Genomic DNA, 25,480 nt, shown 5'->3' with positions numbered 1-25,480 from the left:
CATCCAACCACTTATTAATCATTTATAAAATATAATATTCCAGGTAGAAATGAATTTACATTTGACCTAGCTCATACGTCTTCAAATAATAAAGGTAAAGGTTCCCCCACACATGCGTGCTAGTCGTTTCCGACTCTAGGGGCTGGTGCTCATCTCCATTTCAAAGCCAAAGAGCCAACGCTTGTCCGAGCGCCTGTTACTAGTCCCAGCTTCTGCCAACCTAACAGTTCAAAAACATAAAAATGCAAGTAGAAAAATAGGGACCACTACGGTGGGAAGGTAACAGCGTTCTGTGCACCTTTGGCGTCATCAAATAATATCTCTTGCCTAATATTTCCATATTCATTTGCAGATTAACACTCTACCATTAAAAAGGAAGAAATTTATGCTATGAGTTGGCCTGATGGCACTTTTTGAAATAGAATTGAGTAATAAGATTCCAAATGTCTATAAAAGCACAGCTACCAACATTTTCACTGAAATTAAGGTGACAAATGATTCTGGAAGCAAAGGGTCTCATACCTATCCAGGAAATTTGGGTTGGGAAAAATGCTGGCTATCCCTATATATTCATGAAGGCTATCAACTTCCTTTCCTCCTATAATGTCATGACACTATTTGTCTTAATTTATATTAATTGGATAAGTTTGAAACACTGTGATATATTCATGTAATTCTATGTTTTAAGCAACATTGTGCAAGTAGCATTAAAACATTATTGCTTTTAGTTGGCTATTATTGGAGATATACGTATTTATTCACAGGTTTCTGGAACTCCTCTTTACATCAAAGGCAAGAAAGAAGGCTTCTCCATTCTGTGAAAGATCCTGCTTACATCACAGCTCAGGCAAAAAAAGGAAAGAACCCCAGCCAGCCTTTTGCAAGCCGCACAAACAATTGTTCATGTGAAACTGAGCTGTCAGTAGGAAGTGACAAGCTGTGGTTTGTAAATCCTATTTTTATAGAGGAGAGCAGCTATCCATTTCCCCCACATGTTTCTCCTTCAGAGATCTTCAGGGAGAGTCCTTCTGGTGGTAGAAACATTGTGACAAAACTTCCAAAGAGATCTCCTACTCGACGCCCTCCTCCTCCTCCTCCTCCTCCTCCTCTTCTTCTTCCTCCTCCTCTTCCCCCTCCTCCTCCTCCTCCTCCACCATCTCTGTTGTCCTTTCATGCTGTTAAGCAAACCAAAACGTCTTCTATGACCCCTTCCAAAGAGGATCAATTCCATAATTTGGAGAAGACCAAACAAGAGATGAAAACTGAAATTAGCAGAGACAAGGAAGATAGCAGACCAGAACTCTTTTTTCCTCATAGCCTTCCATCTACAAATTCAAAGAAGAGTCCTCCATCCATTCCACCAAGGCGATGTTCATCTGAAAGAACTTCAGGAAATTCTTCCTTTGATAAAAGTCAGAAAACTTCACTGTCAGAAGAAAAACAAGTAGAAAAACAAAACAGGGGGAATGAAGCTTTGGCTAATGATCACCAGTGCGATGAGGCTCCAAATGTATTGGCAGAGGTGACAGAGAAATCTGCCCCAAATGCTGAAAAAGTAAAGCCTACCGGAGAGGACAAGAAGGAACTTACAGAACTGCAGCAGAGTTTATCAGGAAAAACCCCCCAGCCTCCCCCCCAGCCTCCCATCCCACCGCTTAGAAAGAAAAAGTTCTTTAAGCAGTCATCGTCTACCACCTCTTTTTCTTTGGAGCACAAGGAAACTGAAGAGTCAGAGGTCCAACAAGAAAACAAACAAAGAATAGAAAAAACTTGCTCCATTTCCGAAAAGGAATCAAAATCTGGCCTTAAACTTTTCAGCACATCAGATTCTGAACGTTCAAGTGATTCATTGCATTGTCCTGTAAGCAATGCAAAGGCTCAGATGTCTGCCTCCGAGCCAGATTCTTATTCTACAAGTAGCACTGAAGATGAGTTCGAACTGATGACCAGTCCTACTGTGAAGAAGACCCGTTCTATGATTTTAGGCAGAGCCAAGCGTCGTCTGTCCATGGTCAGCCTAAGCAATGTCTTCACAGCATTTCTCTCTTCTGACCGAAAGCTCCAGAAGAAGATTGTGGAACTGGCCCAGGATAAAGACTCTTACTTTGGCAACTTGGTGCAGGACTATAAAGTCTATAGTCTGGAGATGATGGCAAAGCAGATCTCCAGCACAGAAATGCTACAAGAGATTCGCTTAATGATGACACAATTGAAGAGTTACTTAATTCAAAGTACAGAGCTAAAATCTTTAATGGACCAGACTGTTCACACAGATGAGAAGCTAGGTGAGTGTTCATATTTCTATGGGGGTTTTGACCTATAAGCAAGAATAGCATATAGTTTCATTGCATATGGACTAGGGTAATAGGAGATAGGAAATATAGTCATTTTCATGTAGAGGTGCTCCAGATCCAATTCAACAGAGCACTTAAGAATCTGCTTCTGCTGTTCCTTCTCTTTTCAGAATGGTGTTTTAGAAAATTGGATGGAGAGAAAAAAATCATTTGCCCTGAGTTAAAGAATATGTTTTGATTTCATTCACTACATTTCAGCATACAACTACAGTTGATATTTATCCTTAATTTTAAGACACCTTCAGTTATATGCACTCAACAAAAATAGTCATCAACTTAAGAAGAACATGAAGTTTACGTAGAGTGAGGTATTGATCAAAGTTGATTCCTTTTTCCGACTGCAAATTTTCCCGTAGTCCTTCTTCTTCTTTTTATTCCACATTGAGATAAACTAAGGTGCATGTTGTAAATTAACAATATGAATGCAATATGAATGCAAATAAGGACAAACATGGTTTCTAAGGACAAAGTAGTCTTTCTGAAGAATTGGTTATTTCTTTTAACTTTTTGATCCTCAGTTAGTTTCGTATAGATATTCCCAGGATCAGGATGAAAAGAAGATGCAAAATGCTTTTTAAGTCTGGTCAATGGCCACTATTCAATGGTATATTTCATACACAGCTATCCACAGATTAAAAAAAAATGCTTCAATGATACAGCTGATTGTGGATCATTTGGAAGTAAATGTGTCCCTTTCTTTTATAATATTATCATGCACTTTGGTATCCAGGCATCTAGTCTATGAGACTATTTTTGATATAAATGCATGGAGAAAACTTATTCTACTAAATTTCTCATTTCAGACTGCTTTCAAAATGTGTAGAAATGTCAGTTCTGAAACTGAAATTTCCATGGTTATTAGCTATCACCTTTTCACTTTCTAGTTCTTTCCTATTGTACAGACTATAATTATTTAGGCTTAAGGATATAATTTTATGCATGTGTTACATTAATAATATTATGGACTTCAATTTTCATCAACCCTATCAGTGAGCCCAATGGCAAGGGATTGTGGGAGTGTATGCCAAAGCATTTTGAGAACATCAGAAATGTCTATTTTGCCATGCCCGTTAATTTGGTACCAACACTACTGAAATCATTGAAATTACTTCTGGGTAAATCTTGGGAGTCCATAACTGCTATGATTGGCGTGTACATTAGTATTATTGAAATATTAGTTTGTGTCAAAATTTCTGAATTAAATTACAGATTGCTCTGATTAGTTCTGAGAGGAGAGGGGAAGTTTGTCTGAAAGTGCCTTTTTAAAAAGATACATGTTGTATATATATGTGTGTGTCATTGCTTGTCCAATTGCTACAAAGAGAATCAAGTACTTTGGCTGTATTCTCATGGACTGACTTGGATTATGAATACCCTAGAGCTGAGACAGGACAGTGTGGTGCAACTTGCTGAACTTTTGCAAAAAAAATAAACTTTTTGCTCAATTGTTGCAAATCTTTGGCAATAATTTCAGTAGAATATGAGTTATAGAGTCATGAACTACGTCCTTGCCGAATTTAACACTATTCATGGAGGACTGCACTCCATGAGTAAAATATTTGTTTTGCAGATATAACAAGTATGAGTCTCATGTAGAAATGAAAGTTTTAAGAATTGCTCCATTACATATCCACTTCCTAAAGGATCATTTATTTACACAGGCATGCTGTTGATATTTCCTCCTGATCAAGAACTGAGCTCCATTTTTTTTAAATATAAACCTTCCAATTCTTCACAATATGCCTCTCCCTGAGGAATTACTTGAAACTGCTTTGAAAAAATGCTGAGATTATCCCTGAGCTTACTTCCCTTGTTACATCTAGACAAAATTTCATTTAAATTTTCCAAAACTATTCTTTCATCTCTTAAAGAGTGTTAAGATCTTTTGGCAAATGACAGAAATCTTCTAGCCCATAGCCCATAGACAAGTGAATTTAATTTTCCTTTGAGTCTACTCTATTTTCATTGCCTGAAATGTCAATGTTATATTTTTTTTCACTATGTTTTGACTATTATATTCAGTTCCCAGTAACCAGGCACATATGGAAAAACTAAAAATACTAAAAAAGCACCATCTTTGGGATTTTAATTGATTAGCTGTATTTCTTTAAGTGAATTATCTATCTGGTTATCTCAAATGTGGAACAGTACTTTGTACTTAGAGCCCCTTCCAAGAGTATGGCTTGAGGCAATTCTTTTTCCCCATATCTGTAAAAAGATCCTGGTTTAGAATTAAAAGATATGTGTGAATCTGCAGGAGAAACTGATTGATTTTTATGCATTTATTAAATGTGTTATCTGGAGCCTGTTTTGATTAATAGTAGGAGACTCAAAGTGGAACATCAAAATAGATTCAGTTCTGTTAATCCTAGCCTAATTTTTAACTTAATATAATCTAAACAGCAGGATTTTAAAGTATTTTGAGTTGAGGTTTTAGGCATTCCCAGCAGAAAAACATTGCTCTTAAATGAGGAAACACACAGAGAGACATACACAAACACACAGACACAGACACAGACACACACGTCATCAGTCATGAGTCCCTTCATGTCCACAAGAGATCTAAGTCCAGCCCCCATGAATTCCTTATTTACAGCCAAATTGCTTTAACCATTAGTATTTCAGATTCTTATAGAGAGCTTAAGTTTGTAATAAATATACTTATTTGAACTGATTGGATTACTTGATTTCCATGGCACTTGGCAAAAGCTCTCTCTTAGCTCAAGTGCTGATGAAATATGGTATTTATTTTATTTACAAATACCCTTTAGTCAGAGAAGATCTATCTCTGACTTCACCAAAGCCTAATCCCTCAAATTTGATTATAAAGTGGCTAATGGAATTTGTACAAATATGCACAAGTGCCCAGAGTGATGACAGAGAAACCCAAAAATTACATCTTATTGTGAAAGTTAATTGAGGTCAGGATCAAGGTAAGTAAAACAACAGAGTCGATATTAGCTGGGTTGATATAAATCTCTACTGGTTCCAAATTCTGAATATGCCAGTCTTATTATGTTGCTGCTTTCTCATATATTCATTTGACATGTTTTATTTTCCCCCTTTTCAGAGGTGATAATAGAATCAGCTTTGCACAAATGTGTCTTGAAGCCTTTAAAAGTGCCCATTGATACTTACCTACGGGAAATCCATAACAAAGATGGATCTTTCAAACTCCTAAAGGAAAATCAGGAAGTCATACAAAATACAACTACAACTGACTTGGGAGTCACTACTAGTGTACCTGAATCTGCATTGCTGGAGAGAATACTCCATAAATTCACCACCATGACCAAGACCTATTCTCCAGAGAAGAAAATCAGCATTCTACTGAAGTCTTGCAAACTCATTTATGATTCTATGACTCAAGGAAACCCAGGTACTATAAGACACCCTTTAAAAACCCAGCCATACTTTTTAATATTAATAGCTCTTCTGATAAAGTGACAATGATGGTTAGTGTAGATTTGTGCTAGATGTAACAGAACCTTCAGAATGTTTGTTTATGGACAATGAGAGCAGTATCTGAACAGATACAGAAACATCTGAATTAAACACGCTAGAGATTATCAAACAGTTGCAAGAATTATTGGCACTATTAGCAAATAAAGGCCTCATGAGAATTATTTTTACCTAGATTGAACATTAGGCTATGTTTTGGGCAGCCCTTGAGCCACTAGGATTAATACTGTCTTCTTTTAAGAAAATCAAATGGGTATTCCCAATAATACAGAAATGATCCCTCTCTACTTCTGGTGGGCTGTTAGACCAAGCTATTTTGTAGTTTTACTATCACTGGTGGGAGAACCATCTATAATAATTTATCACTCACTTGGGTAGAATTAGAACTTTTACTAGTGTTGTTCCTCTGCACTGGCAGAGACTGTCAAAGAAGCATTATTCCAAACCTCTCTAACCGTTAACAATTGGATACTTGAATGGCCGTCTAAACTATTTCCTAACTTACTGAACCTCTAGGGCAGGGGTGTCAAATTGCCAGCCCGCAGGCCGGATGCGTCATGGCAAAACCACGCCCACCTCATTGCCGGCAATGGGGAAAAAAAGTCTGATACGTCGCAACACGTCACGTGAGGTTGCAAGTTTGACACCCCTGCTCTAGGGCTACCTTACTCTGTGAAACTTTTATTGGAGGCAGCCAAATTTCTGCTTCCGATTTGGATGCCTTTCAAAAATCTCAAATATTTCATTTCATTTCATTTTATTAAATTTATATGCCGCCCTTCTCCCTGAGGACTCAGGGCAGTTCACAACAATAAAAATTAAAAAACATAGAGTAAAAAATTTAAAAGAGAATTAAACAATAAATACGAAATTACAAAACAATTTAACCCAGTAAAAGCCTAATTAAAAATCGTAGTCAGTCCAGGCCCGCTTGTTCGAACAACCAGGTCTTCCGGTCTTGATTTTGGTTAATTTACAGCATACTTTAAGCTGACTTTCAATGTTATCCACCAAAAGAAAATTCAATATTATGTTATAGAGTTGTCAACAGTAAAATTAATACAACAGAAAGATGTAGCTATTTGAACACTTTATATATAAATGCAAGCAGACACTGGGATCCAGAGATGTGGAATTTTATGGCTCTCCATGGTTTGAAAATGAAAGAAAATAACCTGATGTGATAATAATGTGTTACTGATAATATAATTTTGATCTACCGCTAATTTCTCCAGGGCTACTTAAGGACATTGAGAAGCTTTGGGACAGAATGTTCATTTGAATTTCCCCACACCACACATTTTTCTTCTCACTATATCCCATCTCAGGTTTTTTTTCCTGCTCTGCTTTTATGAAAGTGGAGTCCCAGTTAAGGGGAAGGTATGGGAAATTCAAAATAGTAAAACATTTTTTGAGATTGTTTTAAGTAATTAGTTTTATATCCATAAATGAAAACAAGCAAATCATCTGATAATTTTAAATGCTGGATCATATTCTGGATTGTGACTCTTGCTGCTGCCCTATAAAAAGCTATGATTCCTATCTTATCTAATAGTCTTTACTCCATATTAGTACCCTTCATATAGAGCTAGCCCACCTGCTGAGTGGGAATTCTGGGAGTCATAGTCCCTCTTTACCTTAATGGTACCAATTTGTGAACATTTACCAGGTAAATGTCTGTAAACTTATGTTTGGTTGATTAAAGATAGAATAGTGTTCTTCAAACTTGGCAACTTTAAGATTGATGGACTACAACTTCCAGAATTGGATCAATACCTTCCAGATGTGTTGCAACTGCAACTCCTAAATTTATTTATTTCTTGGTTTTTTTATTATTTTATTATTCCTAGCCCTATAATCCAACGATTCTTGGATTAAATTATTGATGCTAAAGCATCTGTAAAGAAAACAATAAGAAAACAAAAAGTAACAGTTAAAATTATCGTGTTGTACAATATCTTGGAAAGTCACCACAAATAAGTCAAAAATTAAAATCAATAAATATATTGTGACATTCATACTTCTTAAAATAACTTGGCTTTCAATTGTTCCTGAAAAACTAAGGTAGATGAGGGCTGGTCAGGTTTCAAGAAAAGGATGTATCAGAGACAGATATAGCATTAGAAAAACAATACTTGCAAATCTCCATTCCCATTTCCCTTAGGGAACTGGAGAACTACTAGCAGGTCTTTCCATGAAATATATATTGGGGAGAAGACCACCCTGGAGAAGTCCACTCACAGCAGGGACTCTGGTTCCAGTACATCTGTTGGATAATAGATTGGGAATAGACACACTAGATCCACTAAAGTCAGCAGGATTATGCTATGACTTTGGGAGGCTTATAAAATACCATTGTAAAAAATATAGTAGTATTGCAGCCTGAATCTGTAATCAGGATCTGAAATTCATTAGTAAGAGGTTGATGATTTTGTTGTACCGTGAAAGACAAGATCCTTTCTTTTAAGAAAAGCTGTGTTGTTCCTGAATAGTATATTTGAATACTTTAATTAAATATGTTTGTAAAATATTTAGAAATCAACACACAGCTTTCTGCTCCATTAATTATTTGTCCAGTTCTACCACAAAATCAAGGGAGACACATGTTTACCCATAAGTGAGGAACGTTTCTTCATTCCTTTATGGACATCTTGGAAGGATTCCAATTTCTTTAAACTCTGCATTCAATTATTAAATACCTCTTTCTTTCAAGTCCTGCAGTCCAATCACAATTAATGGTTGACCCAGCAGAGTTTAACTAGGAGACGGTAATAGCATGGGGCTTTACAGCACAGTAGGAGAGTGTTTATTTTAAGCCTCTTATAGATATTTCTTTGAACACAAACCAAAAAGAAGACAAGCTGGTTTTGGATTAAGGCAGTTTCACCTTGAGCAAGTGAGGCTGTTCCAATGTCACTGAAGGAACCCCTGAAAGATTTACAGCTGCTAATTTGGTCAGAGGGAGGAGACCGAGAATTCAGGCAGATTTCCGCAGATTCTTCTCTTTCCTTTCTTGCTCCCCAGAATGACAAATACTAGAGAATACAACTTGTCTCTCCAGCACTCACCAGCTGTGGACCACTATTTGCACTTTACAAAACGTGCCAAGAAGAAGTGCTCGCACACAAAGTATAGTAGAAACTTCCGTCATTTTCCCTTTGTCTGAACTAAATGGCTCTCTAGAGCAGGGGTCCTCAACCTTGGCAACTTTAAGAATTGTAGACTTCAGTTCCCAGAATTCCTCAGCAAAGCTGGCTGAGGAATTCTGGGAATTGAAGTCCACAAGTCTTAAAGTTGCCCAGGTTGAGGACCCCTGCTCTAGAGACCCCAGAGTACAGTCCTATTGGTGTGTGCGAAGCATAATTCCCATCAGACACATTACAGGTTTTTTTCCCCACTCTGCTTGGACAAGCTGGTTTGGTCCATGCCCAGCAGGACACATCTAAGATTCTAATACGTGTAGATAATTTAACAACCATGAACTGGCCTGAACTACTTCGAGAGTACCCCTTATCTGGGCACCCCAAGTCTGGGAAAGATAGTATAAAACCTCTATTTTTTCTAGATAACTTGTGTTCCCTTCCTTCCTTCTAACCACATCATACTTAGCAGCACTATTTTTTTTTCAAATGTGTTCCCATGCCACTGATTTTATCTTTTTCCACAGCCCATGACTGAGGCAGCTTTAAGTGGTTCTTTGCTGCATTTGTGGTAAAGCAGCATTTCCTCCCTTACATTAACACATCTGACCACAGCCTCAGAGTGTGTAAAATGTTTTAGGCTTCATAAGATATTATTTTGGAGGGAGGTCAAGTAACACTAGTGATGTGAAACAGAGGCGGTATTCCTCAGAAGGACTGTCACCAGAGATGTTCATTTTGTACTGATAATTGTTTTTTTACAGACTCAAGGATGGGTGGGTACCACTTCAGCTCTGCATTACCCATAGTAATATGGCAATTTGAATTTTGTCCCAAGACCACACTAAAAAGGGATCGTGCAGGGACATGGGAGGGAGATCAGCTGATGCTCTTTGCCACTCCTCCATCCTGATTGATAGGTCACTGAAGTGGAGAAGGAGTGTGTAATAAAACAGAAGGTGTTGCTCCATACCATGTCTTCCAACCCCTTTCTCTGATCCACTGACCTGTCAGCTAAGCTATTTTGAGACAAAGATGTAATGCTCTACTGGAAGAATAGACTAATGTTCAGAAACAGCCTGAGCAGCAGGTCAGCAATGCAGATTTTCCAACACTGATGATCTATCAGTAGGGAATCTTGAGAGGTCTGTCCCACTATATGTTAAAAGCAGCAATTGGAAGTGGCTTTTCCTGACTACAAGTGATGCTGGGTGAAGAGAAGATGCAGCCAGGAAAATGCACCAATTATTGTCCTTAAATTATCCCATATTAAAACTATAAGGACCAACCTAGAGGGAGTTGAAGTTGCCGGAACCTTGGGTGAAAGTGACCACATCGTACTGGAATTTAATATAATGCAAACACTAGCAACAGAAAACAATCCAACCAGTGTGTTGAACTTCAAAAGAGCTGACTTTAACAAACTCAGAGAGAACCTAGGAAAGATCCCATGGATGAAAATCCTAAAGGGGAAAACAAGCCAAGAAGCATGGGAAACTCTGAAAAATATGATCATAAAAGCCCAGAGCAGCACAATACCACTGAAAAAGAAAAACAAGAAATTCAAGAAGAAACCAGCATGGCTGCATAAAGATTTCTTTGACAAACTGAAAGACAAAAAGGACAAATACAAAAAATGGAAAGAGGGGCACATAACTAAGGCCGATTATCAGCAGACAGCCAGAACATGCAAAGATGAAGTCAGGAAACCAAAGACTCAGAACGAACAAAGACTTGCAATAGAAATCATGGATAATAAAGTTTCTTCCAACATATTAACAACAAGAAAAAAGTCAAGGAAACTATAGGTCCACTAAAGAGAGAAGATGGCAAGGAAATAACAGGAAAAGGGAGAAAGCAAAGCTGCTTAACTCATACTCTGCATCAGTCTTCACACAAAAAGAAACTATAGCCCAACATACCAAAAATACCACTGCAAAAGACAAATTAGAAACAAAAGATAAAATAAATAAGAAAATTGTAAGAGAACACCTATCTGACCTTGACAAATATAAATCACTGGGGCCTGACAGATTACATCCCAGATTTCTGGAGGAGCTGGCAGATGTTATCTCAGAACCATTGCACCACATCTTTCATAAATCCTGGAGCACTGGGGAAGTACCTGAGAATTGGAAAAGGGCTGATGTGGTTCCCATCTTCAAGAAAGAGGAAAAAAGGACCCAGGAAACTAGAGACCATTCAGTTTAACATCAGTACCTGGGAAGATCCTAGAAAAGATAATCCAAAAACAGATATGCGAACAACTAAAAGCAAACAAACTTATAACCAGTAGTCAGCACGGGTTTGTTAAAACAAATCATGCCAAACTAATTTTATTTCATTCTTCAACAAAGTGACTAAACTAATAGACCAGCGAAATATTGTGGGCATAGTATACTTAGACTTAAGTAAGGCATTTGATAAAGTAGACCACAACCTACTCCTTGGTAAGCTAGAAAAAGGTGAAATAGACAATAGCACCACCAGATGGATTTGTAGCTGGCTGGCAAACCATACTCAACGAGTAGTCCTCAATGGCACTACATCCACATGGAGAGAAGTAAGCAGTGGGGTACCACAAGGTCCCGTCTTAGGTTCAGTACTCTTCAATATCTTCATCAATGACTTAGACGAGGGAATTGAAGGGGAACTCATCAAATTTGCAAATGACACCAAACTGGCAGGAGTAGCCAACATCCCAGAAGACAAACTCAGGATCCAAAAAGATCTTGACAAACTTGAACAATGGGCCCTATCCAACAAAATGAGTTTCAATGTGGAGAAAAGCAAAGTTTTACATTTAGGCAGGAAAAATCAAAGGTACAAGTATAGATTGGGCAAGACCTGGCTTAAAAACAGTAACTGTGAGAGGGACCTTGGAGTCCTAGTGGACAATCACTTAACCATGAGCCAGCAATGTGCAGCAGCAGCCAGAAAAGCTAATAAAATCCTGGGTTGTATAAACAGAGGCATAGAATTAAGATCACACGAGGTATTAGTACCGCTTTATAAAGCCTTAGTAAGACCACACCTGGAATACTGCAGTCAATTTTGGTCACCATATCACAAAAAAGGGATGTCGAGAGTTTGGGAAAAATTCAGAGAAGAGCAACTAAGATGATCAAAGGCCTGGAGACTAAAAGAGATGAAGAGTGGCTGCAGGACTTGAGTTTGGCTAGTCTAAAGAAACAGAGGAGACATGAGAGTAGTATACCAGTATTTGAGGGACTGCCACAAAGAAGAGGGGGTCACCAAAGCACCAGAGGGCAGGATAAGAAACAATGGTTGGAAACTGGTCAAAGAGAAAAAGCAACCTGGAATTAAGGAGAAACTTCCTGACAGTGAGGACAATTAACCAGTGGAATAGCTTGCCCTCAGAAATCTTGGATGTTCCATCACTGGAGATTTTTAAAAAGAGGCTAGACAGCCACTTGTCTGAGATGATATAGGTTCTCCTGCTTGAGCAGGGGGCTGGACTAGAAGGCCTCCAAGGTCCCTTCTATTCTATCTATTCTATTCTATTCTATTCTATTCTATTCTATTCTATTCTATTCTATTCTATTCTATTCTATTCTATTCTATTCTATTCTATTCTAGGCTAGGCTAGGCTAGGCTAGGCTAGGCTAGGCTAGGCTAGGCTAGGCTAGGCTAGGCTAGGCTATCTTCAAGCCTTAGCACTGAAATAGAACACTTGGGCAATGTAATTTATGCCAGTATATATAACTACTGAATCAGAGATGGGAAGAATGACTACCAACATAGCTATGAGGAAATGCCCAGTGACTAATTGAAACTTTCTCTGGGTGGAGTTCAAATTATTTACAAAAGAGCAATGGGGTAAGGAAACTTTAAAGAAGACTTACCAAAAAAATCAATAATGTTTCAATCTATAGTTAACTCTAATAGCGTAACTAAGTTCACTAAAAAATACTCAGAAAAGGAAAATAAATAATTTTAAAAGCATATTCCCCTCCTCTCTCTATCTCCTATATTTTTTTCAAAACAGTGAACATATCCAACACACCTTTCTCCTCCTATTTCTCCCACACAACAACAACCCTGTGAGGTGAGTTGGGCTGCAAAAGAATGACTGCTCCAAGGTCACCCAGCTGGATTTCATTATTGATTTTGGCAGCTAGTATTTAAGTCTAGGGACGCGGTGGCTCAGTGGGTTAGGACACTGAGCTTGTCGATCAGAAGGTCAGCAGTTTGGCGGGTCGAATCCCCAGTGCCGCGTAACAGAGTGAGCGCCTGTTACTCGTCCCAGCTTCTGCCAACCTAGCAGTTCGAAAGCATGTCAAAATGCAAGTAGAAAAATAGGGACCACTACGGTGGGAAGGTAACAGCGTTCCGTGCACCTTTGGTGTCCAGTCATGCCGGCCACATGACAACGGAGACGTCCTCGGACAAGCGCTGGCTCTTCGGCTTTGAAACAGAGATGAGCACCGGCCCCTAGAGTCGGAAACGACTAGCACGCATGTGCGGGGGAACCTTTTTATTTAAGTCATGGCTGAGATTCTGGAAGCAAAACTTCCATTATAGAAACTAGCAAGCACTAATAGTTCTTTTCCCAGTGAATTTATCTAGTTCTTCCCAAATGATCCAAATCAGTACAATTATTGCATAAGAGAACAAATTGCATACTACAGATTTGCTTTAGTTCTTTGTTCAGATATATCAAGGGTGTCAAACTGCTGGCCCACAGGCTGGATTCATCGTAGCAAAACCGCGCCCACCCCATTGCCAGCAATGGCAAAAAAGTCATGATACGTCCCGACATGTGACGTGACATTGCGAGTTTGACACCCCTGAGATATATGATGGATGAACCTAGGTGCTAATATTTTGGAAAATTGGAGTGAGGGGAGACTCAATGACTCTATTGCATCCCTTCTATCATTATGACACCTTGTATCAAGTACTGCTGTGTCATTCTGTTGGCTCTCTAGCCACACCCAAGAAAGCTTCCTCTGAAGTCACTGAATGTGGTAATATAATACAAAGAAAAAAAAATTAACCAAAGATTATTGGAATAATGAAGCCTTTCCTCTCTTTAGCAATCATATTTTACATTTTTGCAAAACAAGGTGATTTAATATTATGAAATTCTATTGATAACATAAAATACAATTTATAAAGGAAGCCTTAATGTTTATAAGCTCTGCCACCTAACCTAGGGATTTTCCTTTTATGATTTATTCTCATGATTTTTTGAGTTTTGCATAAAAGAGTATTTAAGGCTGTATCTGAGTATAAATCTCAGCTTGAAAAGCAATTTATTCTGAGGTTTTCTGACATATAGGGAAATTTTTTAAAAAATCCAATGGCTGTGTTCTAAAATCCACTTAAGCATGCTTAAGCCTTTTGATTACGGTGGTCTTAAAGCATGATTTAATCTGTTTTGGACTGTGATTGGTGAGAACATCTGGAAACAGAAGATTATCTCATAGCATGTCACTTCAATATTGGTATACTTTTGAACTTAGTTTGACTGTCATATTTTGTCTAAGCGTCTGCACAATAAGCATTTACAATAGTGAGATCTCTTCCATAATTAGATGCTCATTTTTTTATGTTATAATTCTTTCCATAATTTCACGGTATACTAGCTGGTCAGAATTCTGTTCCTTTCCACACACTATGTTTGTCTGCAATGGAGCACTGTTACAGCTGCACTCCTACTCTGCACAAAACACTGAGTACTATTTCCTCATATAGCATACATCATTTGCTTTCATGAAATGAGGTAGTGACTACCAACTTAGCTTTAAAAGGGAAACAAGTAAATTCACAGAAGTACAGAGTCAAAATGTTATATTTAATGCTAGAGGCGGCATACTAGTCATTAGGGAGAAGGAGAGGATGGCTCTCATCATGTCCTGTCTATGAACTCCTCAGAGCATCTGGATGGCAGTTATGGGGAGAGTTTTTGGAGTCATCAAACCATGCTGTTCTTGGGTTCATACCTCCGACAATTTCTCCAAATCTGATGAATATAATGAAGTTAGTGAAAGAACCCTAGAAATCTGGATTGCAACCAAATCAATTTGTATATTTATATCATCAGAAGCATTTATTCTAATTCACGTTTTACAAATTGTAAGAACCAAATGCTCTACAATGATTTGGATAAGGCCTGGTTAATTCATGAACTGGTTATTTGGATTGCACAACTAAGTTACACTTCTTTAAGTTCAAGCATCTTTTCTCTCCCACACAGAGACTTTTGAGTGAATCAACTCTGTTCTCCTTTTAGGGAAGCCTCATGGGGCAGATGACTTCCTCCCAGTGCTCATGTATGTTCTGGCCCGCAGTGACCTGACAGAGATGATTCTCAATGTGGAGTATATGATGGAACTTATGGACCCTGCTCTTCAGCTGGGTGAAGGTATGGAAGAACTCCAGGATTTTTTTAAAAGAAAACAAAAAACAAGATCCGTGCACAAAAGTTCAGATAAGCTTAATCCACATTAACCTCCCTAACCTAACCCCAAAAGAAAAACAAAATTTACAAGCAAATATTCCTTGGTGATGTCACTAAAGAAGCACTATGCCTTACAGTAGGGGTATCCAAGCTTGACAACTTTAAGAGTTGTGGACTTCAGCTTCCATGTTGGCTGGGAATTTCTGGGAGTTGAAGTCCACAAGTCTCAAAGTTGCCAAGGTTGGACCACCCTGCCTTACATCCTTCTGAGGTGGAATGAAAAACATATGGCTCCTACCTGTGGTGGTGGTAAAAGGTATCAAATGAGAGTAAAATGGAACATGCCTAATAAACTATTATTATGTTGGCTAATATTCACAAGCTAAGTAGGATAAATCCTGTTCAGTTTTACATTGGGAGACCCTCAAGGAACTAAGCAATCTAGGCTAGACTAGAAAGAAGAAGAGAAGGGCAAACAACTTCCATACCATTGCCAAGACAATTATATGGATGTTTCCATGATGTCACAGAAAATCAGGCACAACTTAAAGGAAGCTGTTTCATTCTCACGGAACATCCATTCAGGGCTGCATATCTCGTGTGGGACAATTGATTCTTTCTAGATATATTTTTATTTTTTTTCCATATATTATATTGATTTTTTTAAACATAAATCATTTAATAGTTGGTAAACAGTGTGTTTCTTTACATTTGTAAAGAAAAAAAATAACAATTGGTTTCTATAATCCATAATCCACATAGTACATTTAGTTGATTTCCCCTTTTCCCCAAAATGTCTTCTTTGCAAACCTTGAATTAATACAGTTCTTATTATGTTGATAAACAACAGTTACATATATGATTTTTCCCAATATTCCTAGAAATAATGATCACATCAATATAATATTTCTTTTCTATCTAATCATTCTGGTGGCCTCATCTTATATCCTGTTACAGTCCTTATTTAGATTTGTTTCTCCCATCCATAAAGTATTATTTAAAGTATTCTTGCTGGTTAAGATTTTCTCAACAGTTAATTACATTTAAAGATTTAAATCCATTTTTCCCATATAAACCATCTCAACACTTTTACATTTCTTAAAGAATAGATAAAAACAAAAAACAGAAAACAGAAGGAAAAGAGAGCAAGAGTAAAGAAACATAAAAAGTAAAATACTACTTAAAATATATATTCCTCCTAAGCTAATATATATTCATTCCCAAAATTTCTTATTCTTTTTAACCATAATTAAAATATATATATTTAATCTTTAAATATTCCATTTAATGTGTCTAGTCATCTAATCCTTTAACTCTTATTCAAAACATTTGTTTCTTTTTATACATTATAATTTCCCTAAAATCACATTTAATTATCTAAAACATTTCCTTCATCTAAGCCATTTCAACAGTATTATATTACTTATATCAAGAAATAAAATAAAAAGTGGGGGAAGCATACAGTATTATTTAAGGAATTCATTAGGTAAACATGTTATATAAATTGTGATTATTGTTATTATTCACTGGATTACGCCATATCATTCCACCACAGAAGAATTGCATATGAATTTGTATAGAATAAAATACAGCATAGGTGAATTAAAAAGATAATTTTAAAAATAATAAAATTCTCACAAAAATTTAATGTTTTCATAGATTTTCACAGGTATAGGTATGTAGGTCTTGGCGTATTCGGGTCTCTTCCCGTGTAGGATTGAGGGTCTCTTGGCGACGTTTCGACGAGGTCCCACTCATCATCTTCAGGCTGGTGTCTTCGGTTTCATGCTTGTGCAAGCGAAGACACCAGTGGAACAACCTCCATCCAGAAGCTGTGAATGCTCCAACACTGGAGCAACACTGGTATAGGGTTTCCTGCCTGGGCAGGGGGGTGGACTAGATGACCTCCAAGATCCCTTCCAACGTTTTTATTATTACTATTATTGTTATTGTTATTATAAAATAATACATTTTTATTTTATGTATGTATTTATATTAGAGCTGTATTTCAGATTTGATCTGCAGACCTCAAATGTTTGAATTCTCTGTAGACTTTTACTTCCATCTAGTGATCATTTGGATTTTTATAACTGTTTTTAGAGTACTGTACAGGTAGTCCTTGACTTATGACCACAGTTGAGCCTAAAATTTCTTTTGCTAACCAAGACATTTGTTAAGTGAGTTTTGCCTCATTTAACTACCTTTCTTGCCACAGTTGTTAAGTTGTCAAATGAATTTGGCTTCCCCATTGACTTTGCTTGTCAGGTCACAAAAGGTGATCACATGAACCCGGAACACTATAACGGTCATAAGTATGGACCAGTTGCCAAGCATCTGAATTTTGATCGTAACCATGGGGATGCTGCAAGGGTCTTAAGTGTAAAAAATGGTCATAAGTCGCTCTTTTCAGTGCTGTTGTAACTTCAAACAGTGATTAAACGAACTGTTGTAAGTCAAAGGACTACCTGTATAGTATTGTGACAGGGAGGTAACTGGGATTGTATATGTTTCTCTGAAGATGTGTTATTTTTGCCACTCGAGAATGAAGGAGATAGGATAAAAATAACAATAATAAATAGCAGCATAAAAAGAACATATAATTCTTGATCAGTTGAAATAAAAACTGTTTTATTTCAAGAATATTCATCTTCCTCATTCAGTATGTCTTTGAAAATTAAATGTGCTTTATTGGGCCTCCCTGATCTACTGTAATATAAATGACCACTAGATAGCAGCAAAGAGAGGTAATTTTTTTCTTTGCTGCTAGTAATTCGCATTTTTGCAGCCCAGATTTATTATTGCATGTTTTTATGATGACACTGACAAATTTCTTCAAATGATTTTGACACCTACTCATGGGCTCAAGAAATCCCTCTAGAAGCACTAGCACATGTTTTTTGCCTAGGTAATATTTAATCAGGGCCGAAAGGGAGTTTGTGCACTTGCAAAGGGAATGAAAGATTCCCCTGAATAAGAAATAGAAAAAACAAATCATATGGCACTTTAAAAATGAAAGTAATGTGGATTTGTCATACCAGAGCCATTTGTATTAAAGAGAACTCCTAGCAAACAATCCTGCTCTTTTTTATTCAGGAAGAAATCTCACTGAGTTTTAATAAAGTATTTCCCTGTATTTCCTTGTACAGGATTCCCTGTTAGTCTCTAATATTCTATTCAGGATGTTGTTGTCACTGTAGAAGTACAAATACAGCTTCCTTTCGGGGAAACTGTAAGTGGCTCTCCCAACAGCTTCAGCTACTGTATTCTGAAAACAGATCTTTCTTCTGCAAATAATGTTCACAACAACAACAACAAAAATCTGCCAGACTGCCAGAAATACAGACATGTCTGATATTTTCTCTTTGCAATAGTTCAGTTATGGCTACTATACCTTGGTAGCTACAGCCCAAATAACCACAAGGCATGGATTTGGGAGGAATAGTTCAGGGGTAAAAGAGGTTAACAGATTAATCTGGAATTACAAAAAACCCACCTTCAAATCCTATCAGTCTAAGTGACTTGAGGCTGGTCATTCTCTCTTAGTCCAACATACCTCACAGGGTTGTTTCTATGAATAAAATTAAGAGAGAGACACATGGAAGATACCTTACATTCTCATACAAAAATAATGATATTAATGCATTTTAAAAAAAATAAAAGAGAAAAAGACGAGTAAGAATTAATAGATATTAAATATTCTTATACAGATTCTTTTTTGGACCTCTGTGGATTAGTCTTACTCTATAGTTATTAGCTGGAAGGAGGGGGGGTTATTAGCTTATTAGCTGTGATATTTTGCATATTTATAATATTTTGTCTGGCTTGATTTGTTAGTCACCTGTAGAGTATTTGTTGGCATGTAAGTGTATCAGTGAACAAAGATAAGTTGCATAAACATACAGCAGTGTCCCCCAGTCTTTTGGGGACCAGGGACTGGTTCCATGGAGAGGTTTTTCTCTGGGCCCAGAGGGGGCATGATTTCATGGGCTGCCTGCATCCTGCAGATGGGGCTTCTCTTGTTTGTGTGGCCCAGTTTCTGGCATGCCGTAGCCCAGTGCAGTCCATGGACTAGGGGTTGGGGATCCCTGACATACAGTACATCAGCTATATTTGCCTACTGGGGAGTTGTTTTCACATGCAAGAGGACACTTAATTTAACATGTAGTTAATGCAATACTAAGTTGGACAAGGCTAAAAATACTCCTTTAATTCCCCTTCAGCAATATTTGCAAAAATGCTAGGCAGTGCTTCCAATGAACAGATGGAGGGGCACAAACTCAATTTATAAAAAGAAGAGGGAAATGTTCCAAGAATGAGGAAATAGTTGGGATGGAGATTTTTCAAAACTGTTTGCCAAATATTATGGAAATATTTGCATCTCTGGAATTAAATGAAATCATTTGGAAGGAGAAAATAGAGGTGCTGGTTTAGGGAAGACAAACAGGAGAGACAAATGCAACAAGGATTTCATGTCTCCTTCAATGTGTCTTAGCGTGTCCTTAAAACATGTTTGCAAGGATAATCAAAATGAAAGGTTACAAATATGCAAAATATCAGAATTAAAAAACTGAAAAATCTCTGTAATAAAAACAGCATAAGGTTACTTCCCAAAAGAGATTGGTAGATGAATATTTCAGTGCCTATCCATTCTTACTTTTCTTTCCTGTCTGTTGTAAGAGTGCCATCTGTTGTCCAGTTCCCATTACAATTTCATTTTCTTAAACCCAGTGAATTGGTTTTGAAACCAGGCCTGGGTATCTCTCAATCCCAACTGGAATGATCCCCCAGATGTTCATGCTATATTTTCACGAATACTCCCTTCCATATTTAAATTTTGTTTGTGGGTTGGTTTAATTCAAATCATTTATATACCCATTATATAACCAGTAGCTATTTGGCAGTATTAAAATAAGGTGCAAAGGAATAAAATTTGCTCAGTTTAAGCTTATGCATCTTCATTTTTCCTAGGTTCTTATTATTTAATCACTACCTATGGGGCAGTAGAACTTATCAAAAGCTATGATAAGATAGCAGTCACTCGACAGCTAAGCACTGAAGTTCAAGATTCAATCCACCGCTGGGAGAGACGGAGAACACTTAACAAAGCCCGGGCATCTCGATCATCTGTTCAGGTCAGGAGAGCATGGATCTTTCATTTTATGCATTGATCATCTCAGTCGGCTTTAAAAGAATCGCATATCTTCCCTGAGCAAAGTTTCCAGTAGAGTTTAAAAGCAGAAAGAGTTGGTAGTACTCTTTTTAAGACTTTAACAATTTTCTTTTTTTTTTTAAAATCCTATTTATATCCCGCCCTTCTCCGAAGACCTGGCATACCTTTTTTTTAAAATTCCCATTTAAATTCCCATTTAAATTCCCATTCTCCGAAGACTCAGGGCGGCTTACAACCTAAAGCACAAATCAATGTGCTTAGCAATAGCCTTCATTCTATGTATATGCCTGCTTATTAGGGCTTTTGCCCCCCCCAAGCGGCATTATTACAAAGTCAGCTTATTGCCCCCAACAATCTGGGCCCTCATTTTACCTACCTCGGAAGGATGGAAGGCTGAGTCAACCTTGAGCCTGGTGGGATGCAAACCTGCACTAATTGCAGGCAGCTGGTGTTACTTAAGGAGGCATTAGCCCACTGCTCCACCAAGGCTCTTAAGACTTTAACAATTTTCTAAGGCATAAGCCCTAACAAGCAGAGCTTTGGGAAATAAATAAAACTCAAAGGAGCTGTGATGGCACAATGGTAAGAATGCAGTACTGCAGGCCAATTCTACTGACTGCCAGGGTTCAATCTTTACCAGCTCCGAGGTTGGTAAAATGAGGACCCAGATTGTTGGGGGCAATAGGCTGACTCTGTAAACCACTTAGAGAGGGCTGTAAAGCACTGTGAAGGGGTATATAAGTCTAAGTGCTATTGCTATTATAAAAGCAATGGCAAAGACATTGAAGATCGAAACAGACATTGACAAACAAGGAAAATCTTTTTAAAGGTGTTGAACTACGCCAGTGGGCAGATAATAATCAAGTCATAGGAGACTAAAGGAAGATGAAAGGGATATAATGAAGCACTGTACAGTATTGTGTAGTATAGTAAAGATGTCAAAACCCAAGATATTTCAGAAGTAATTCCTTATTTACAGTAACTTCTAGTTAGTACTAGAAGATCAAGTTAGAACAGACATGTCAAACTCGTGACGGTTTTGCCATTGCTGGCAATGGGGTGGGTGCGGCTTCTGTGTGACGCATCTGGCCCACGGCCTGGCAGTTTGACACCCCTGAGTTAGAACAGCTCTCTGGTCATTAACAGAGCAGAAGATTACAGGAACTGATAGAATGCCAGCTGAAAGAGGCATGCAACAAGGAAGAATCAGTGAAGTCTCTAACCAAGCTATACCAACAATATCTGGAGAATGACAGAACGCCCAGCAGATTGGAAGATAGGTCAATCTACATCCCATTTCCAAAAAAGGAGACTTAATAGAGTGTGCAAACTATTGTACAATATCCTTAATTCCACATGGTAGCAAAATAACACTTAGGATCATCCAAAGCAGATTAGAGCTCTGCATGGAAAAAGAGATGCCAGATGTTCAAGCTGGTTTTAGAAAAAGCCAAGGAATGTAAGGCACTCCTGCTGATGCATGTTGGATAATTCAGAAAAAAGTACCAAAAACAAGTCATTATGTGCTTCATTGATTATAGAAAGGCCTTTGATTGTGTCAATTATATCAAGCTGTGGAAAGTGCCCAGAAAAATTGGAATCCAAGAATATCTTATTGTCCTCATGATAAACAAATATATATATATATATATATATATATATATATATATATATATATATATATATATATATATATATATATATATATATATATATGCCAGGAAGCAACAGTATGGACAGAACAAACAAACTGGCTCCAGACTGACAAAGGAGTGTGACATGACTGCACAGTACACTCTCCCCTTATTTATTCAACCTATATGCTGAACATATATTAAGGAACATTGTATTAGAAAACGTTAAGTATGATTTTAAAACTGGAAGAAGACAACAACAAACTTAGACTAGATTGTAAAAGATAAGGATACTTCAGTGACAAAGAAAGTTAGAATAATTAGAACAATTCTATGGTACTATGTTGCTTTAGTCAGTGAGATGGACAGCATATAAATTTAATAAAATAAAATGAAGACTGGCACTGAAAAAGAGTCAGAGAAAAGGATGGATGCTTTTGAATAATGGAGGTGGAGATGGTTCCTAAGAAAACATAGGCTGCCAATCAATGAGTCATGGGTCAAATAAAAAGCTGACTGCTGTCCTCGTGGCAATGATCAGCAGAAAGGTATATAATGGGTAAGATGAAAGACTAGGAAAAAAGTGATTATAGTTAACTATATCAAAGGAATAAAAGGGAAATAATAGGGCTTATGATGAAACACAAATTAAATTGCTTTATAATTAATGGTCCAAATAGCATAAAGTCTGCAGAATGGTGTTAAATAGACTTTATTGGTCAGGCGTCCTAGGCAGACTTACGTTTGCTGATAAGATCCTCCAACATGGCACATCTGTCCATCCTGACAGTGTAAAAGATTGAAGGTAAATTTACCCCATATTGTTTTGGAGCGAAGAAGCATCTTTGCATCCCTTCGTGAAGAGATGTAGAACAAAGACAAAGCCCGGAAGTCCTGCTATAAAACTTAAAACTCTACCCACTTAACTAGGCAAGCATGGTATTCACTTAAGGGTCAAACTACCATTCCCATAAGGCAGGGGTGTCAAACTCACTTTCATTGAGGGCCACATCAGCATTATGGTTGCCCTCGGTGGGCCGGGTGGGTGTAGCTGGGTGGGCGTGGCCAGGTGGGCATGACCAAGTGGCCGTGGCCAGCTCAATGCTGCTTACTCAGCGCAGCTTACTCGAAATGAAAGAAAGTTGGCAGCAGTGCCCCTGAGGGGCAGGCAGGGTGGCAAAAACAGTTTTTAGCGCTCAGCTCTACTATACCAGCAAATCAAGCTGCGCGCGGAGAGCTGCGCGCACACTTCCGCCTGAACGGGCAGCAGCACCACCCGTTTGCAGACCTGCTGCCGCCGGTTTGGAAAGCTGCCGCGGCCAGTTTGCAGAGCTGCTGCCTTTAGAGGAAGGCGGCAGCTTTACAAATGGGCTGCAGCAGCTTTCCAAACGGGCAGCGCCACTGCCCGTTCGGAGAGGTGCGCATGCCGGGCGCTGCTGAGGGCGAGCAGAGGCAAGGCCCCGGCCGAGACATGCCCCCAGCAGCAGAGCTGCTCCGGTTCCTCTGCTGGGCTTGTTTCACGTGCGAACTACTTTGCCGGGCACTGCTGAGGGCGAGCAGAGGCGCCCGGCCCGGATCCTGCAAGGCCCCAGCTGAGACATGCTGGGAATAACCAGGTCTTTAGGTCTTTAGTAAGTATCTGTTGGTGCAACCATTAGAACACCAGACTCAGTGACAGCTACTGTATTTGTAACTTTTGAGCCCTAATGCAGTTTAGTATTTAAGATTTCAACCTCAAGTTGGCAGCAAACATTGTTTTTCTCAAATAAGAAGCTTAGCATGTCTGCATCCAGGGAGTGTCTTCCTTTGTGCTATCTGTACACATTGTAAATAGTTCTTCAGATATTACAATCAAAAGTTGCCTTCTGGATCTCAAATCTTTTCAAACTACAAAGAATTTGATCAAAACAAATGGTTTTATCTCAGGCTGGAGACCCTTTGCCTATCTTGCTATGTATTGTCTATCCTGATTAGCAGTTCCTTTTATTTTCCCCTTGTTAAATATTAAATTTCAAGATCAAACATTAAAATATAAACTAACATAAAAGGGAGGTGGGAGAATGGAATAACAATACAAAGTAAGAGCGACAGAAAAAAATACAGCAACCAAATTTTAACAAAGTTGACCTCTGACTTTCTTTTAGGTCAGAGAAAATAACCATACAGCAACCTCTCTAAATGTAAACAGATAATATTAATAAAGTCCTGATAATCAACAGTCTAAAAGGCCAATGTTCTTAAAATACTCTTCTAACTTTAACAGATATTAGGGGACTGAAGGTTAAAACATATAAGGAACGATTGCTGGAATTGGGTATGTGTAGTTTAATGAAGAGAAGGGTGAGGGGTGACATGATAGCAGTGTTCCAATATCTCAGGGGTTGCCACAAAGAAGAGGGAGTCAAGCTATTCTCCAAAGCACCTGAAGGCAGGACAAGAAGCGATGGATGGAAACTAGTCAAGGAGAGAAGCAATCTAGAACTAAGGAGAAACTTCCTGACAGTTAGAACAATTAACCGGTGGAACAACCTGCCTCCAGAAGCTGTGAATGCTCCAACACTGGAAGTTTTTAAGAAGAGACTGGACAGCCATTTGTCTGAAATGGTATAGGGTTTCCTGCCTGAGCCCAACTTTATTCTTATTCTTATTCTTATTCTTATTCTTATTCTTATTCTTATTATTATGTCAATTATATATAAAACTTTATATTTAAAAAGCTACAATACAGGTAGTCCCCGACTTACAACCATAACTGAGCCCAAAATTTCTGTTGCTAAGTGAGACAGTGGTTAAATGAGTTTTGCCCCATTTTTTAACCTTTCTTGTCACATTTGTTAAGTTAATCACTGGAGTTGTTAAGTTAGTAACACGGTTGTTAAGTGAGTCTGGCTTCCCCATTGACTGTGCTTGTCAGAAGGTCGCAAAAGGGGGATCACATGGCCTCAGGACACAGCAACCGTCATAACTGTGAATCAGTTGCCAAGTGTCTGAATTTTGATCATGTGACCCTGGAGATGCTTCAACAGTCGTAAGTGTAAAAAATGGTTATAAGTCCCTGTTCAGTGCCGTTGTAACTTTGAACAGTCACTAAACAAAGTGTTGTAAGCTGAGGACTACCTGTATACCTTTTGGCTGCTTTCCTGTAAAGGAATTCCCCTGCCCCAAAGTTTCAGGAAAGGAAGTTTTTCCAGCTCAGTCAGAAGTGGAGTTAAATCTGGGGCCTTCTGCATGGAAAAGCATTCATTACTTAATTTCATTAAAACTTTTGAAGAAATGCAAGGCACTCTCTGCTT

At 38.1% G+C, this 25,480-nt stretch overlaps 1 protein-coding gene across 1 annotated transcript in view; it reads left to right on the top strand.

The window, feature by feature from the left end:
• Nucleotides 1–25,480, top strand: part of RIN3 (Ras and Rab interactor 3) — a gene marked incomplete at its 5' end in the record, with an annotated part of 43,990 nt that overhangs the window by 16,519 nt on the left and 1,991 nt on the right. The window contains 4 exons of the mRNA XM_083353869.1: nucleotides 765–2,285; nucleotides 5,425–5,733; nucleotides 15,216–15,347; nucleotides 20,352–20,515. Coding sequence (XP_083209995.1) covers nucleotides 765–2,285; nucleotides 5,425–5,733; nucleotides 15,216–15,347; nucleotides 20,352–20,515 — 2,126 coding nt within the window. The remainder of the gene's footprint in view (nucleotides 1–764; nucleotides 2,286–5,424; nucleotides 5,734–15,215; nucleotides 15,348–20,351; nucleotides 20,516–25,480) is intronic.

This window comes from Vipera ursinii (genome assembly GCF_947247035.1).
Source record: "Vipera ursinii genome assembly, chromosome: 1".
Classification (NCBI taxonomy): Eukaryota; Metazoa; Chordata; class Lepidosauria; order Squamata; family Viperidae; genus Vipera; species Vipera ursinii.
Note: the sequence above shows the minus strand (reverse complement) of the source record. Positions and strands in the feature narration are given on the sequence as shown.